This window comes from Arctopsyche grandis, chromosome 8, assembly GCF_051622035.1.
Source record: "Arctopsyche grandis isolate Sample6627 chromosome 8, ASM5162203v2, whole genome shotgun sequence".
Lineage (NCBI taxonomy): Eukaryota > Metazoa > Arthropoda > Insecta > Trichoptera > Hydropsychidae > Arctopsyche > Arctopsyche grandis.
This window is the reverse complement of record NC_135362.1, coordinates 18,227,524-18,243,467: the sequence shown is the minus strand read 5'-3', so window position 1 is coordinate 18,243,467 and position 15,944 is coordinate 18,227,524. Positions and strand designations below refer to the sequence as shown.

Here is a 15,944-nt window from a genome sequence, read left to right as displayed (position 1 = left end):
CACACTGTACATAACCAAGTACAAAATAAACAACAACGCATGAACACATAAAGCGCGCATGCATTAGGAAATAATACCTGAAATGTGCCGTGAAAACTGAATACTGGTTTACATATGACTAGTAGTCGGTTTACCCGTGGGAATACATATCCGGGTACATGCCTAAACAATAGGGAAGTAGCCGGAAGCCCTGAGAGACCTGCCCCTTATAAGGCGGTACTTAGGCGATATCAAGACATTCTGGACGGAGCACTGCCAGTGCGTGTATCTCCTTAATCATCAATAAATGCTGTGACACGACTTTGGCCTTTTACTTGGATCCTCCACCCAGCCCTACGCAACACTATTTAAATATATTTAAAACATTTTCCTTTTCAATTTCTGGTAGTTCTATTCAGTTTTTTTTATTAAAACGGCTTTTATTTTACTGGTATGTATTTTAGCCTACTTTTGTCAATATTTAAATATGAAAGGGCAATATTCATATAAAATGGCCAGTATTTATAAAAGAGGGTGGCACAAAGGTAATGAAACAGCCGTCATCTGTCCATTGCGTTCCCGCAATTTTTTGACAGTACAATGACGTCTTCGGAAAGAGTCGTGGTTTTAATCGATATGGATTGTTTCTATTGTCAAGTTGAAGAAAAACTGAATCCAGAATTGAAAGGAAAGCCTATAGCCGTCGTTCAGTATAATCAATGGCAAGGAGGAGGGTTAGGATTTATGATTTAATGCAAAATTACATACAACTTTGAACTATTTGAGGTCGCTACAGTTTATCGATGTTCTTAGAATTATTGCAGTCAATTATATAGCCCGCTCTAAGGGTGTAACGAGACACATGAGAGGAGATGAAGCTAAAAAAATGTGTCCTGAAATCCAATTGCCCAGTGTACCCTGCGTTCGTGGAAAAGCTGATATTTCAAAGTGAGATTATTATCAGTTTTTGCTATCCTAATTTTTAAACTTTCCGTTAAAATCAATAAGTTTTCAGGTACAGAGATGCTGGAAAGGACGTTGCTCATGTTTTGCAAGAATTTACACCTTTACTAGAAAGGGCTTCGATTGATGAAGCATATTTAGATATAACCGACGTAGTATGTACATATTTGATCAAAAAAAATATATAATGTATTCTTAAACTATATACATTATTACTTAATTATTATAGGTTGCATCCAAAATTGATTGTTATACAAAGGGCGAAAGGATACATGACAAATTTTTACCTAATACTTACATATTGGGATATGATAATATTGAAAGTTTTTCTTCGGATGTATATGATAGAAATGAACTTGATTGTGAAATGTCTGGATTTGATCAGTTGCATTCATTGAAACTTTTTGTCGGCGCTGTTATTGTGAGCGAAATTAGAACTGCTGTTTACGAAAAAACAGGTATTTTATTCAAAATCATCAAAAACATTCGACTATAGCTCGTTTTAAATGAATTATGTTTTTCAGGTTTCCGATGTTCTGCTGGTATTGCACATAATAAAATAATGGCTAAATTGGTTTGCGGCATGAATAAACCTAACAAACAAACTGTTCTACCAAAAAACTGCGTTGCAAATCTTTTTGAGTAAAGTGTTTTTGTCTTTTATTTTGATTGTATACACATTTGTATCGTTTTTAGCCAATATAATTAACATTTCTTAATTTTAGATCTCTATCCATAAATAAAATAAGACATCTAGGAGGAAAGTTTGGCGATCTGGTATGTAAAACATTAAACATATCCATCATGAAAGAACTTGAAAATTTTTCTGAAAAGGATTTACAAAAAAAATTTGATGAAAAGAATGGGTATCATTTATCATATCTAATATTGTAATAATTTCAGCCGTCTATAATTTTAATAAAACTATCGATATTTTATAGATCTTGGCTTTATAATATAGCCCGAGGAATAGATAACGAGCCAGTTACACCTCGTTTTAATGCTAAAAGCATAGGATGCTGTAAAAAATTTGCTGGTAAAATGGCTTTAACAGATTTTGCGAGTTTATCTCACTGGCTGAAAGAACTAGCAAGCGAGATCCAAGAAAGACTCGAATCAGATTCATCTGAAAATAACAGATATCCTACCCAAATGGTTGTGAGTTTCACAAAACAAGTAACCAAGGGAAAAAATGTATCTGGTTCTCGGTCTGTAAATTTATCTAGAGAAGAAATTTTCTGTGCTGCCTCTTTAGCCGTTAATTCTTTGAATTTAATCAGAAAAGACTCAAAACCATTTTGTGTTCCTGAAGTTGAAACCTCAGGTAAATCTATTTAGTACAATAAATTATAAATCTCATATATAAATTGTATTTTAACGTCATAAAATTTGGGAATTTTTAGATATTCCACAAGATAAAATGGTATTGGTAAGTCCAATTACGTTTCTTGGAATTAGTGTTGGAAAATTTGAAAACATGAGCAATGCAAACTCAAAAGGCAAAAACATTCAAGATTTTTTTGGTCAAATGAAGAAAAGTAAAGAACCAAATGTTGAAGTCGATAAATCGAGTAAGGAAGCAAATGAAATACAAAAAAACGTAGCTGATACGACACATTTGATCAAAGAACAATCAATAAATTCGAAAGCTAATGGAATACAACACGTGCAATCGGATGATTCAAATGATTCAGTTCAAAATTCTTTCTTTGTGAAGTATTTTAAAAAATTCACTACACCTGCTAAATCAAATACAGATGACGTTCATGAAAAATCACCAGGCGCATCAGTTTCCAAGTTGAACATTGATGAGCAAAAATCTGATCCAAACGTATCAGAGAACAGTTTAGATAACGAAATAAACCCAAATGAAGATAGTAACGAAAAACGCGAAATCATCAGATCACGGAATACATTTTCCATATCTAAATTCTTCAGCTCGGACACTCTAAACAAAACTAATCTAAATAATACTCCAGAAGAAACCGAAGCACCGCAAAAAACAGTCGCATGCGATAAATGCAATGCACATATAGTCGAATCTGAATTGTCAACACACAACGATTATCATTTCGCCATGTCATTAAGAAACGAAGAAAGGAAAGTTAACGAAACAATAAATAATAGTAAATGTATCTCCAAACCCACTTTGGATATCAAACACAGCAATAAGAGAAAACGAATTGACGAACCGGCACCAAACAATTCAATCATTAAATTATTTAGTAAGATTACCAGTCAAAACAATCAAAAGATTGATGCAAATGTAACCCATAGCACTTGTACTGAATGTGGTAAAGCAATAGAAGAGTCAAAATATCAAGAACATTTAGATTATCACGAAGCGAGAAGGTTACAAATAGAGCTAAATAAACCAATTGTGACTAATCGTGCCAGTGAGTTGAGTGTAGGTCACAAAAAAAGAAAAAATGAAACCAAGGTCTCCACTATCGAGACGAAAACTACCAAAAGTATTTCTTCCTTTTTTCAAAAATAACATTAAAATGTATGTTTTTTATTTTGATCTTGCAATAAAACAAAATGATAATAGTACGAAATTTTTATTGATGTTCAAAATTTACACAGTTTGAACAAGCTCTGCTTGCCATTTCTTCCAGTATGACAAGGGTCCGTGTTCAGGACGGTATTTGACATTGCAACCATCCTGAGCCAGACGATTATCGTCACGTAGATTTTCATAAACTTCTCTCTCATACTTAGTGAAACCCCACTTCTTGGATACATAGATCTGAAAAAAGTAACGATTGAAAATTAGTTATTATTTATAAATTCAATGGTGATTATAAAATAAAAAATAATAATGACCTTTTGACGGCCGGGGAACTTGAACTTGGCACGTCTGAGAGCCTCGACGACGGCAGGCTTGTACCTGTCGCTCGAACGCACCGACATGATGGGTTGACCGATGCGCACACGTGCTACAGTTCCTTGCGGTTTACCAAAAGCACCTCTCATTCCAGTCTGGAGCCTAAAACGACGACAGGACATTATCAGTAAAATGTCAAAGCAAGTCAATGAAATTAAAATCATCAGATTTCACAATATATACCTATCAGCTCCAGCGCACGATAACATTTTATTGATTCTGATAACGTGGAACGGATGAAGTCTCATTCTGATGTGGAATTGATCCTTGCCGCAATTTTTCACCAAATACTTGTTGCAGCAAATGCGACCGGCTTCCAGAGCCTCCGAGCTGAGCTGTTCGTATTCATCGGAGACTAAATGAATACATAGCGGAAAGTCTTCGACCGAAGCTTTCTTTTTACCCAAATCGAAGATACGGATCTTGGCGTCTGGGACACCTCTGCAGAACCGAGATTTAGGGTACGGTTTGTTTTTGCAGTAGCGATAACTAGAACAAAAAAATAAATACGTTACATATTTTTTACTATATAGAGAAGCAACAAGCGAATTTTCAATTGGCTGGTCTCATTTTTACACAAATTACTTAATAGTATTACAGAGTATTTCAATACAATATAAGTTCTATACCACGAAGCATGCTGCTGGAAGAAACGTGGTAAAATACGAAAAACATGCTTCCACACATTTCACACTTGTTAAAAATTCGTAAATAAATATAAATCTTGTCGAAAGTGTGTCCAAGATATTGAAATTAAGGTGCGTTGAAGAAATGAGTAGTGCAAATGAATAGGTTAGGATTCCACGATAACAAGTCAGAACTAGACGTAATGACAACGGAGGAGAAAGATTTGATGAGGAGTGAAATGAACCAGTTTAAAACGGAGAAGAGGACAATTTGGAGGTTGAACGGTTGAAAGACTGCAAGGTGGAAGAAGTAAAGGTCGAGATGAGGTGATGTTTGCGAAGGTTCGGTTTTTAGCGGTGGATGAGCTCCGAAGTGACGCGGTGAGCGGAAGCCAAGAGAGCGACGAGGAGTATTTACCATCTGGCGGGGCGTCGCCCCATCTCGGCAGCCGGATGTGCGGGGATTCACCCGATTCACCCGGAGAGAACGAAAATGACAGCCGCTCGCCACGCGCTGCCCCAAAGAGAACGGCTCCCTGCTCGTGCCCACTGCTGCCAACTTCACCACCAACACTACACTCCACATATTCCTACTCATGTTTTTCCGCATCTTATCAATCATTTTAAAATATTTTATACAGTTTCACATATCATTCAATCGATTCTTGGTGAACAAATTAATTGCCAACTCGGGTCGAGTGAATACGAAATATGGTTTGAGTTATATTTCTAAAAGCTGGTTCGTATAATTTAGTCAGACCTCCATCCAGTGGCAGCCCATCTGGCCCATATGGACTGTAGCCCTCCTAGTATAATATGAATGTTCTTGTTTCATCGTTCTTAAATTAATTAAAATCCTATATAAATCTAAAACATAATTACAAATATATAGAATGCTGACTTCGATCACTTCAAAGTTTTTTTTCCTATTATGCTGCATTTACAGGAGGCCAAAATTTAATATTGGCCTTGTGCAGTAGCAACTCGTCAGTGCCGGCCTTACACCCGATGGTGCCCCCGGGCAATTTTTTCTTAACACCCTTAGAAAAACATTCGCTTTTGGCGCTCTAATCTAAAATTTTGAATGGCTTATAAGGGGGTTGAAGGTTTTGGACCGTTTCCCGGCCTATGGAAATTCAGTTGAATTTTGAAGAGGATCTTTATTACTCGATTAATACAGGTGTATTTGTATGTACAGCGAAGTAGGTAGAGGATTCACTGGAACGAGCTAGGTTGAGTTCCTGAAGCTCACTGGCATCTGGGGACGATACACTGGTTTATAAAGGTGTTGCTTGGGCTGGTGAGATCACGTTCTGGAAGATTCCGACGGGGTCGAGGTCTTCCTTTGTGTTCGATGTTTGATGCGTAGTTGCGTAGCTCCTTGGGATTTCCCGTGTACTCGTGATTGCGTATCCGGAGCGAGTCGAATCGCCTTTATGGGTAAGCTGGACGAAGTATTTCGGCCACGGCTAACTTTCGTGTACGAGAAGAGGACGCGATGATGTCATTTGTACAGATTAGGTTCGATGAGGGAAATAGGTGATATCACAAGTCGTGCTATATCTCTACAGGCTTATGGTACTCTAATTTTAAATTTTAAAGCACCTTTGGCGTATCGTGTGGCGCCCTAACTTATATGGCGCCCACCGACCCAGCCCCCCCCCCCCTAAAACCGGCACTGCTCCCAGTGTAGTACATATCAATGGCGGCTCGTGAGAATCCATAGTAGGGGGACTGCCGATATGAATCGGGCTGTAGTAGCTCGTTCACCATACCGGTGATCAAATACAAACAAAAATAACATGCATATGTACTATACTGGGAGGCTGCAGCTTGCAGCCCATATGGACAACAAAGATAACATGCAATTGTATTATACTGAGAGGGCTGCAACTCCGCAGCCCATAGGGACGAGTCACCACTGGTACATATGTATGGAATGCATATTCCACTTGGCTCATTAGAATGTATTCAATGTTGGTTTTGTGTAAATGCAGCATAGCTCTTTACATATCTGTGACCGAAAGTAAACAAAAATAGCATGCATATAAAAGTACGAGGTAAGCCGCCACAAGCAAATTAAGAATATTTTATTTAGCTATACTAAAAAACTGCAATAAATGACTTTGTCGGATGAGTATAAGGGTTCGGTGATTACTAGTCATATGTGAACCAGTCACTGGACAACCGGTCACTCTAGATCGGTCGCACGTGATCACCCGTCACACTAAAACTGGTCACACTCTAAAATCGGACCAAATTTTCTCGTGACTGATTTTAGGGTGTGACCAGTTTTCTCGTGACGGGTGATCACGTGTGACCGATTTAGAGCGACCGGTTGTCCTGTGACTGTTTCACATTTGACTAGTAATCACCGAACCCTTATACTCATCCGACAGAAAGAGAGAGGGTATCCAAACGCAGTCAAAAATTCACTACGAATAAATTACGGATGTTTTATTTGCCCTTTACTAATGCTGCATGTACAGGAGGCCAATTTTTAAGACATTCCACTTAGCCAAGACAATATTGGCCTCGTGTAAATGCAGCATAAGACATTCCATTGGCTTGGCTTAGTGAAATGTATTAACAATTGGCCTTGTCTAAATGCAGCATTACTGCAAACCGATGATTTATCCGCACAGCTCGCCATTGCGAAATCTCGTGGGTGGCCACTGACTCCATCCTATCATCGTCCTATATTGAAATGGTGAAATATTGCTCGAGATATGGTTGTGAATGGTGATATTAGGGTCGAGTATCGTTTATAAATAAAGTGCGGTGACGTCTCGCCTACGTCGGTGACAGATATCAGCCATCTAGTAGCCGAGTTGTGCAATCCGAAGTGGTACCGCTTTGGTTGTGATTGCAATTTCGACTGTGCGATCGCTCAGCCAATGTGAGTGCGAGGGAAGCTCCAGGTAATTTGGCGAAATCCACCGACCCACCATTGTCATTGACATTGTCGACTCAACCGCCCGCCCAAATACAATTACTTGATTCGGCGCCAAAAACATCCAAACACTAGTCGAACACTTATCTTATCTAAACATTTTTAAATATAATCTCTCCTAACATACATGAATTCAGTTTTATACTCGATATCTAAAAAAAGATTAGATTTTATGAATCCTGTGATGTATTATTGATGTTTATATTACTTGTGAATGCTCGTTTTTGTTTCAAATTAACAAACAAAATTATTATAATTATCTGTAATTGATTTATTGTTTTTTTTATATTTATCATCACTTCAACCAGGATTGCATCACACCATATAAATAATGCGTAATTGACACAATAAGTTAATAATAATATTCAACTAGAAATGAATATCAATGAAAAAACAAATATATTTTTGTCTATCTTAATATCTCAATAGTATATGAATTTATGTTTTATTAAATATAGAAGAATTTGTTTGGAAATAAATTTTGCTTCATTTTTCATAGTTTTTATTATATTTTGTTTTTACGGAAAGTGTTATTTGATTTTTGCAGAAATTTGCATTTGCATACATTATAAAAGCTAATTGCAACATCACCTTTGTTTTTGTTACATTTTATTGCATCACTTGATTACTATGAGTAATAAAAATTGGAAGCATTGTCAATTCTCGCTATTGTATTAATATCTTTACAAATTCTTTAAATATTTTCAATATATTGTTTATATTTTCCAGTCTAAAATATCTTAAGCATGATGGATCCGCCAAAGACTTCACCTGCTAAACCACCAATATCTATTTCGGAAGAAACAGAAGCTGCTGACGAAAAACCACTAACAGACTATTCTTCGATTCGTGGAAAAGTAATAACCATGAATATTCTTTCTACGTTATTGTCAGAAAAATCATATTAATGTTATTTCTCTTATCAGAATATTTTAATCAGCCCGACAGAAGAACAATATGATCTATTGCAAAAACAACTAATGGAAAAAATTGAAGTCGGTCGAGGTGAAATCATATATGAAATTGGTATAAGCGAAGGTAACTTTTTAATTTCAAAATTTTCCACCATTATAAATATGAATAAGTTGTCAATCATTTTTAAATACATACTATTATAAATCTATGTAATGAAAAATTAATCTGATTTTAGACGATACTGAAGATGGGCTATGCGAAGCTGATTACAACGCTTCTGTGGCATCATTACAAGCTCTTTCCACTGACATAGGAGCGGCGTGTGTGGAGCTGCGGCAAAGGAAAGGTTCTCCTCCAAATCAACTACTAACAGGGCAATATTTGCTAAGGAAAAAACTTGAAGATGCAGATTTCATGGAAATTAGGTATGCTATAAATAAGATATTTTATTATCTCTTAATTATTTAAAATTTTAATCTTATGTTAATTTGTTGCAGAGTTGCTGTTGTTGGTAATGTCGATGCTGGAAAGTCTACTTTATTGGGTGTATTAACTCATGGAGAATTAGATAATGGTAGAGGCTATGCCCGACAACGACTATTTCGACATAAACATGAGATTGAAAGTGGACGAACTAGTTCAGTTGGAAATGATATACTTGGATTCGACAGTTTAGGTGAATATAATACTAAACACGTAGCATTAAAACCAAAAGATATTCTGCTAATTGAAATATTTTATTTTTATATTATAGGAAACGTTGTAAACAAACCTTCCCATGGAACATTAGATTGGGTAAACGTTTGCACGAAATCTTCAAAAGTAATTACTTTCATTGATCTTGCCGGACATGAGCGCTACTTAAAAACTACTGTATTTGGTATGACAGGACATGCTCCTGATTTTGGAATGTTGATGGTGAGATACTCAAATATCAGTCAGCTCTGAAATTTTGATATTAATCTTGCATTAACACTCACTAATACTTTTTTACAACCACTCCAGATTGGTGCCAATGCCGGTATTGTTGGAATGACAAAGGAACACCTTGGTTTAGCTCTTGCACTATCAGTACCCGTTTTTGTAGTTGTCACAAAGATTGATATGTGTCCACCGAATGTATTGGCTGTATGTAATATGATGCAATTTGATGAAGTGCTAATTTCACGCAAAAACTTGTTAACGTTGAATATTTTTACAGGAAAATTTAAAGATATTGATAAGATTACTTAAATCTCCTGGCTGTAGAAAAGTTCCAGTAATGGTTAAAACAAGTGATGATGTCATCTTAAGTGCAACTAATTTCGTTTCTGAAAGGTTAAAAGAACAAAATATAATATGTCTTTAAATTGTAATTTTTATTCAATCGTTCTGTGAAAACACTTTTAGGCTGTGTCCGATATTTCAAGTATCCAACATGAGCGGTGAAAATTTGGATCTCCTTACTATGTTCTTAAATTTATTAAATACACGAATGCCGAGTCGAGATCAAGAGCCAGCCGAGTTTCAAATAGATGACACGTACTCCGTTCCAGTAATTACACACATATTAATTGTTTCTTTAAATGGTTTAAAACATCTATTAATTTTAATTTTGTGATAGGGTGTAGGGACAGTGGTATCGGGGACGACATTACAAGGTACAATTCGATTGAACGACACTCTATTATTAGGACCAGATCTGTTAGGTCGTTTTATACCGATTGCCGTGAAAAGTATTCACAGAAAGCGAATGAACGTACGCGAGGTGAAAGGAGGCCAAACAGCCAGTTTTGCCTTAAAAAAGGTAATACATCATCATTGAAATGATAGTTTCCAATACAATATGAATGATGAATTTATACAATAATATTGGTTCCGATAGATTAAGCGATCTCAAATACGAAAAGGTATGGTGATGGTTTCTCCAGCGTTGAATCCGCAAGCGTGTTGGCAGTTTGATGGTGAAATATTAGTTTTACATCACCCAACTACCATCCTTTCAAGTTATCAAGCAATGGGTAATTAGTTTTATAGTTTTAACAATTCAATTTTAAATAAAGCTACTTTTAAATTAAAATCAAATATTTACAACTTTATTAGTTCACTGTGGAAGTATTCGACAGACAGCTTCAATTTTGGGTATGTCACAAGAATTTTTACGAACAGGCGATAAAGCCATTGTTCGATTTCGTTTCATCAAGCATCCAGAATATATCAAACCGGGACAGAGAATGGTAACTATAATAATTTTTATTTATGTACATATATATATTCAGTTGTAATATATTCCAACTGGCGTTTTAAGTCATTCATATTCTAATACAATTCAACTAGTAAATCATAGTTCTATGTACAAGCGCAAATACACTTTCAACAATGAGCGTCAGTTGTAATATGTATAACAGTTGAGTTTTGACAGTTCTGATGTTTTTACGAATGCTTTGGAATCCAACAATGCATTAATATTTGCTAGTTATTACGAGCAAAGGTAATGAGTACCATATTACGATCAAACTCTAAGAATCTGTTCAAAACAAAAATGTGACTTTCCAACTCAATTTACTAGTTGAGTGACATTTTCATGAAAACTTAACCTCTCATCTAAACGGGTACCAACTTGTAGTTGAACTGTATTTTCAGTTGTAATATATTTTGACCAGTTGAATTGTAAGTCGCCATTTGAATCAACTTACGTGGGTTAGATGGAATATATTTCAACAAGTCAAAATATATTACAAATGTATATAGTACAAAATATACTTCAACTGTAACATATACACAAATGTAGCTTTGTAAAATTTGATAGAATCCACATGTACGTTGCAAAATCACAACTATGTATACATGAAAGCGATATTTTTTAATAATTTTTAGCTTTTCCGGGAGGGACGCACGAAAGCGGTTGGAAATGTAGTACGCTTAATACATTCCAATAACGTTCAGCAACCCCCGAGAACAAAGCCTAATAAGATGCACGGAAGAAATCAACAAAACCAAGCGCACGATTCTCAAAATCACAGCGGAACAACCTGTCCACAACAACACATGCCCCTGGTATGATTGATTGAAAACATACCGCGCGATATATTTTATTTTTCTATATTTAATGAGGTTTTTTTTTGTACAGCCAACAGAAGTAACAAATACAGGCTCTCCATTCGAAATTCAAAACGATAAAAGAAATGAAAATAACCAACAGCGCGTAATAAACCGCAAGTCTAGAGGGAAAAAGCCAACTGAAGCTAATGCGGCCAATAATGAAGTTGACGTACAACCAGAACAAAATATCAGTACGACCGAGCAACAATCTATCACGCTGAGTGTTCAAAATTAATGAAAGTATGATACGAGTATTACAAATATTTTCGGAAAATGTAGACGCTATTATTACAATAATATTATGGTAAACACTGTCTCATGTTTTACACTGCAATGTGAATAGTAATACAGTTGTATAAATATGGCAACGTCTTCCGTTCGATTGTTGATTAGATTTAAGTTGAAATTCTTGTGATTTTTTTTTTTGGTTTATTAATGGTATGCACCCATTTTAAACTTGGGTGTTCTGAGAAAATTTATATTTTTACATATCGACAAAATGTGATTTAAAAAATATTTTATTATTCATAGAAGATACATAAATGTGCGTGGAAATTTGTTGATATGTGGTTTTTCTGGAATATTCAAAAAGTTTAAGTTTTAAAATGGCAGACTATTCTTTAGCACGTTTGTTAAAACACTTACATATTATGTATGTACGTTTTCTCGATAAATTTTCACATAATGACTTATTTTATTAGGGCTGTGGAGTCGCTTCAAAATTTACTGACTCCGATTTTATCTCATGATTCGAGTCCCGACTTCAACTTGGAACGCTTTTAGAAAAATCGACTTTTCTTGCCAATGTATAAAATTGTTGGTAATAAAAATAATAGCGATTTTCAAAATATAAAAAATTAAGTATATTCATAGTGCATGTCTACGAATTTCAATAAAAAAAAGTACGAAACGCAGGAATTAATCGGTTTTGGCCACAACATCAAAATACATACGTGCAACTCTACGTTTTTATTTATAATGTAATTTAATTTCATGAGTTTTATAAAGATATTATTCAATTGCAATTTATTAGTGGATTTATTTCAATAAAATTGGAGACTGGTTGACACATATTGTAATATTATTAATTAATCAAAATGATAAAATGGAGTCGGAGTCGGTTGATTTTTTACGACTCTGACTACGTTTGAAATGCTACGACTCCATGACTCCACGCCATGAATTTTACCTTACATACGTAAATATTATATTTATAAAAACTGTTGTACATCATTGAGTTTTGTCAGTCGAAACCTGCGACTAAATAAAGATACATATATATTGACATTTTCAGTTGATAGCTGAAAAAATAAATCAGAAATTCAATGTCCATTAATTTAAATATGTACGATATAAAACTAGATCTGAAAACATCAGGTATATTAAAATCGTTTTCTTTAGAAAATTTTCGTTTATTTATTTCTTGGATGACTTCAATTGACACGGTTAAACCTATTCCAATAATTATTTTCATAAATATGAATCAAAGTACGCTTTTTAATGATACACATTCAACTAACTTTATTTCTCAAAGTGAAAGTGATTGAATATTGGATTTTGCGTTCTACGTTTTCGTTTTTACAATTGCCACACACAATATTAATGAAGTTAACATTGTTTTTGTTTGGTTTCTGCTTCAGTTATCAAATGATTCCACTCGAATCAATACAAATTTTATTAAATTTTTCCAATATTGTAAATAAAAGTATTTTCGGCATATTTATTATTATGTAATGAGGTAGTATTTATAATGTACAAAATGATCTAAAACAATTTTAGTATTGCACAAGACTTATTCGACAGCAGAGAACTCTAGCTAATTTGATATGAATGTTCTTTTTATCTTTTATAAGCAGCTTACTTAAATATTTGTAAGTTAATAAGGTTACATTTAAATCAATTTTACAACATTGAACTTGTGACGTGATTTCTCTTTTACTAATTATAAAATAAAAAAAATCTAAAAATACTTTATGCTTTTTACATTTCACGAGATCGATATTTTATAAAAATACATATTTTTCCTAACAGTGTGTTTGATTTTAAAAATGGTGTTAGATTTAAAAAAAAAAAAAACTTGAAAATTATAAATTGAATTATGAAAGATAAATAATAAATATTTCATGAAAATGGTGTTAGTTATTTTTTACTAATTTCACAATACGCCAACCTATGCATATAAATTTAACTAATGCAAAAATTAAAATCATCGAAAGTATTTTATAATTAATTTTTTTTTATTTATTACATTTTTCTTACATACATCTAATTTTAAAATTTAATTGGTTTCAACAGGCATTCGTCACAATCAATTTTATATACAAATTCAGATAAAGTATCCTATTTATCAATTTCTTTTCCCTTTATCTTTCAACTGTTGCTGTGCATCTTTAATACCGTGCGAAAGATTGTCTTTAAAACGACTTAAAAAAGAACGCATCCACGCTACGTCAAATTTATCAGTCGGGGGCAAACTTTCCCTCGCAATGTTTTGAGTGCGATAGTAGATGGATACGCAAAATCTCGCTGCCTTTCGAACGGGATAAGATTCAGCTATACGTTGGACCAACTGTTCATTATTAGCTAAATATCGAAACAAAAACCTGAGAGGCATTTCGATACGAGTTTATTCACTTTTACTGGAATGGAGTATCGAATGAGCACATGTTCCTATATTTTTGTAACAGTTCTCTTTTCAAATGTAACTGGTTTCTTAAAATTTCAAACTGTCTTAATTGTTCTTGTTTGTTGAACTCGATTCCAGGCAATCGGCGAATCTAAAAAAAAAAACGTCAAAATTGTAATACAAAACAAAACAAAACTGATCCGAGTAATTTTATAATAATTGTAAACTGCAAACCGGTTGATTTGAAAACGCGATTACATAAGTATTTTATTTAAAGTGCTGTTTGTCGATGACTGGTGTGTTGTGTTGAGGGTGACTTACGTTTTTCGTCGACAGACGTCATAAATAGCATACACATATATAGTACCAATAATAGAATAGCACCTGGTATGCTAATGTACTGAATGCGCCAAAGTTTAAATGGCTGCCTCGTAGGATAATGAGTGAGTTCTCAAGTTTTAAAATTGCAACGGTGATTTAACATAATAGTTAATTTTAGTTTTATAAATGAATGAACAATCTTTCCGACGAGAAGATGAATGTAGAATGAAAAGTATCGAAGATGACTTTTGAATATAAATATCGACAACACAAATACATGGGGCCAACGTAACAAACTTTTAGGTTAAGTTAGATAATAGTGAAATGTTTTACCTGTGCACGTGCTTTGTCAAGTTTGGCGTGTAGCTCGAGAACTTTAACACTGCAGTCGTGGGAGTCGCGAGCTTTCGTCGAACTGTCGTGTGCGTCCCGCTCCAAGCTGAAATGTCAACGCGAGAGTAGGAGAGTGAGAGTCACTACCAACCGTAAGGAGACAAGAAATGACAGCTGTCAAAAGTTGTCTGTCACTCGACTCACGACTAAAGACTTTTGACTTTTGAAGTGAAGTGAAGTGAAGGAAAGTAGTAAAAAGCTGACCTGCGGATGATGTCGTAGACGAGCGGCAAGACGTCGGCGTCGACGTCGCGAGCCCCCGCCGACACGACCGGCACCGGCGCTCCCACGGGGCTCGTCGTCTCCGCTCCCGTAGGAGTGCTGGCGCCCGTGCCCGCGCCCGTCCCCACTCCTGCTCCGACTCCGACTCCGACTCCGACTCCGGCCCCCACTCCCGTCGCCCCCGGAGTCGCCGCCCCCGCGCCCCCTCCCGGCCCCGTCGCCCCCACGCCCACCGTCTCCATCCCCGCTTCCCGCTTCCCGCTTCCCGCTCCCCGACGAAACGCCGACACCGGCTTTCGATAGTAATAGCCCACGCGCTGCCAACCTGACATGCCATGCGCCATGCCATTGTCAAACGGCGAACGGCGAACGACGATCACAATCGAATTGACTTCAATATAAAACGTTATTTTGACATTCTGTTTAACCTTCCAGCGGGCGCGCGGAGTTATTTCCTTTGAGCAGGCGCATGTCGTCAATTTTACGTCATCAAGTTTTATCCATTTAAATGCTGTTTTATTTATTTAAAGGTCTGTTCATACGGTTCGGTGATTACTGGTCACAAAGTCACTAAAATCTCTATAACGGAACATCTGGCAGCCGAAAAGTCCATCATACTAACGATAACTATCATAGTAACGAGAACTTGAGTGCCAAATATTGTGTATTCGCGATTTTCATGGCAAAAATTGTCTTTGTGACCACCCCAATGTGACGAATAGTCCAATTACCGTTCATACCTAGTCGGCACGTACTGACTTCAGCAGGTATCCGGCCGTACGAAAAGTATTCTTTGGTAGTCATGAGTCTGCCGCTTTGCTGTTTTGGACCAATTATCGATAGTGACAGTTGACAGCTGTTCAATCTTTCGACATGGTTTTGGCGCTGACAATGAGTTTTTGACAATGCTTCCTTAAATTTTGTAGATTTTTTGGTGATTTGTGTTTTTATTTTATCCAGTATTGTTTCAAATTGGTA

General features: G+C 35.6%; 5 protein-coding genes across 5 annotated transcripts; 2 read left to right on the top strand and 3 right to left on the bottom strand.

The window, feature by feature from the left end:
* Positions 1-532: 532 nt before the first annotated feature.
* On the top strand, positions 533-3,490 carry PolH (DNA polymerase eta). The gene is made up of 8 exons (XM_077437037.1): positions 533-713; positions 793-927; positions 995-1,097; positions 1,172-1,400; positions 1,467-1,584; positions 1,668-1,808; positions 1,884-2,266; positions 2,346-3,490. The coding sequence occupies exons 1-8, from the start codon at positions 580-582 to the stop codon at positions 3,437-3,439; spliced, it is 2,337 nt and encodes a 778-aa protein (XP_077293163.1). The 5' UTR covers positions 533-579; the 3' UTR covers positions 3,440-3,490.
* On the bottom strand, positions 3,431-5,051 carry RpL10 (ribosomal protein L10). Its single transcript, XM_077437068.1, has 4 exons — positions 4,874-5,051; positions 4,013-4,318; positions 3,769-3,931; positions 3,431-3,691 (listed from the first exon to the last, which is right to left on the bottom strand). Exons 1-4 carry the CDS (start codon positions 4,894-4,896, stop codon positions 3,521-3,523), a joined length of 663 nt encoding a protein of 220 aa, XP_077293194.1. The 5' UTR covers positions 4,897-5,051; the 3' UTR covers positions 3,431-3,520.
* Positions 5,052-7,199: 2,148 nt separating this feature from the next.
* On the top strand, positions 7,200-13,537 carry GTPBP1 (GTP-binding protein 1). Its single transcript, XM_077437040.1, has 14 exons — positions 7,200-7,376; positions 8,138-8,265; positions 8,335-8,446; positions 8,559-8,748; positions 8,821-8,999; positions 9,078-9,241; positions 9,329-9,451; positions 9,525-9,640; positions 9,713-9,857; positions 9,927-10,109; positions 10,188-10,323; positions 10,406-10,539; positions 11,180-11,359; positions 11,433-13,537. Exons 2-14 carry the CDS (start codon positions 8,155-8,157, stop codon positions 11,637-11,639), a joined length of 1,980 nt encoding a protein of 659 aa, XP_077293166.1. The 5' UTR covers positions 7,200-7,376; positions 8,138-8,154; the 3' UTR covers positions 11,640-13,537.
* On the bottom strand, positions 11,831-15,282 carry MED9 (mediator complex subunit 9). Its single transcript, XM_077437072.1, has 3 exons — positions 14,949-15,282; positions 14,685-14,790; positions 11,831-14,181 (listed from the first exon to the last, which is right to left on the bottom strand). Exons 1-3 carry the CDS (start codon positions 15,206-15,208, stop codon positions 14,041-14,043), a joined length of 507 nt encoding a protein of 168 aa, XP_077293198.1. The 5' UTR covers positions 15,209-15,282; the 3' UTR covers positions 11,831-14,040.
* LOC143916145 (protein NCBP2AS2 homolog) lies at positions 13,752-14,018 on the bottom strand. The gene has a single exon (XM_077437074.1). The coding sequence runs from the start codon at positions 14,016-14,018 to the stop codon at positions 13,752-13,754; it is 267 nt and encodes an 88-aa protein (XP_077293200.1).
* Positions 15,283-15,944: the final 662 nt, after the last annotated feature.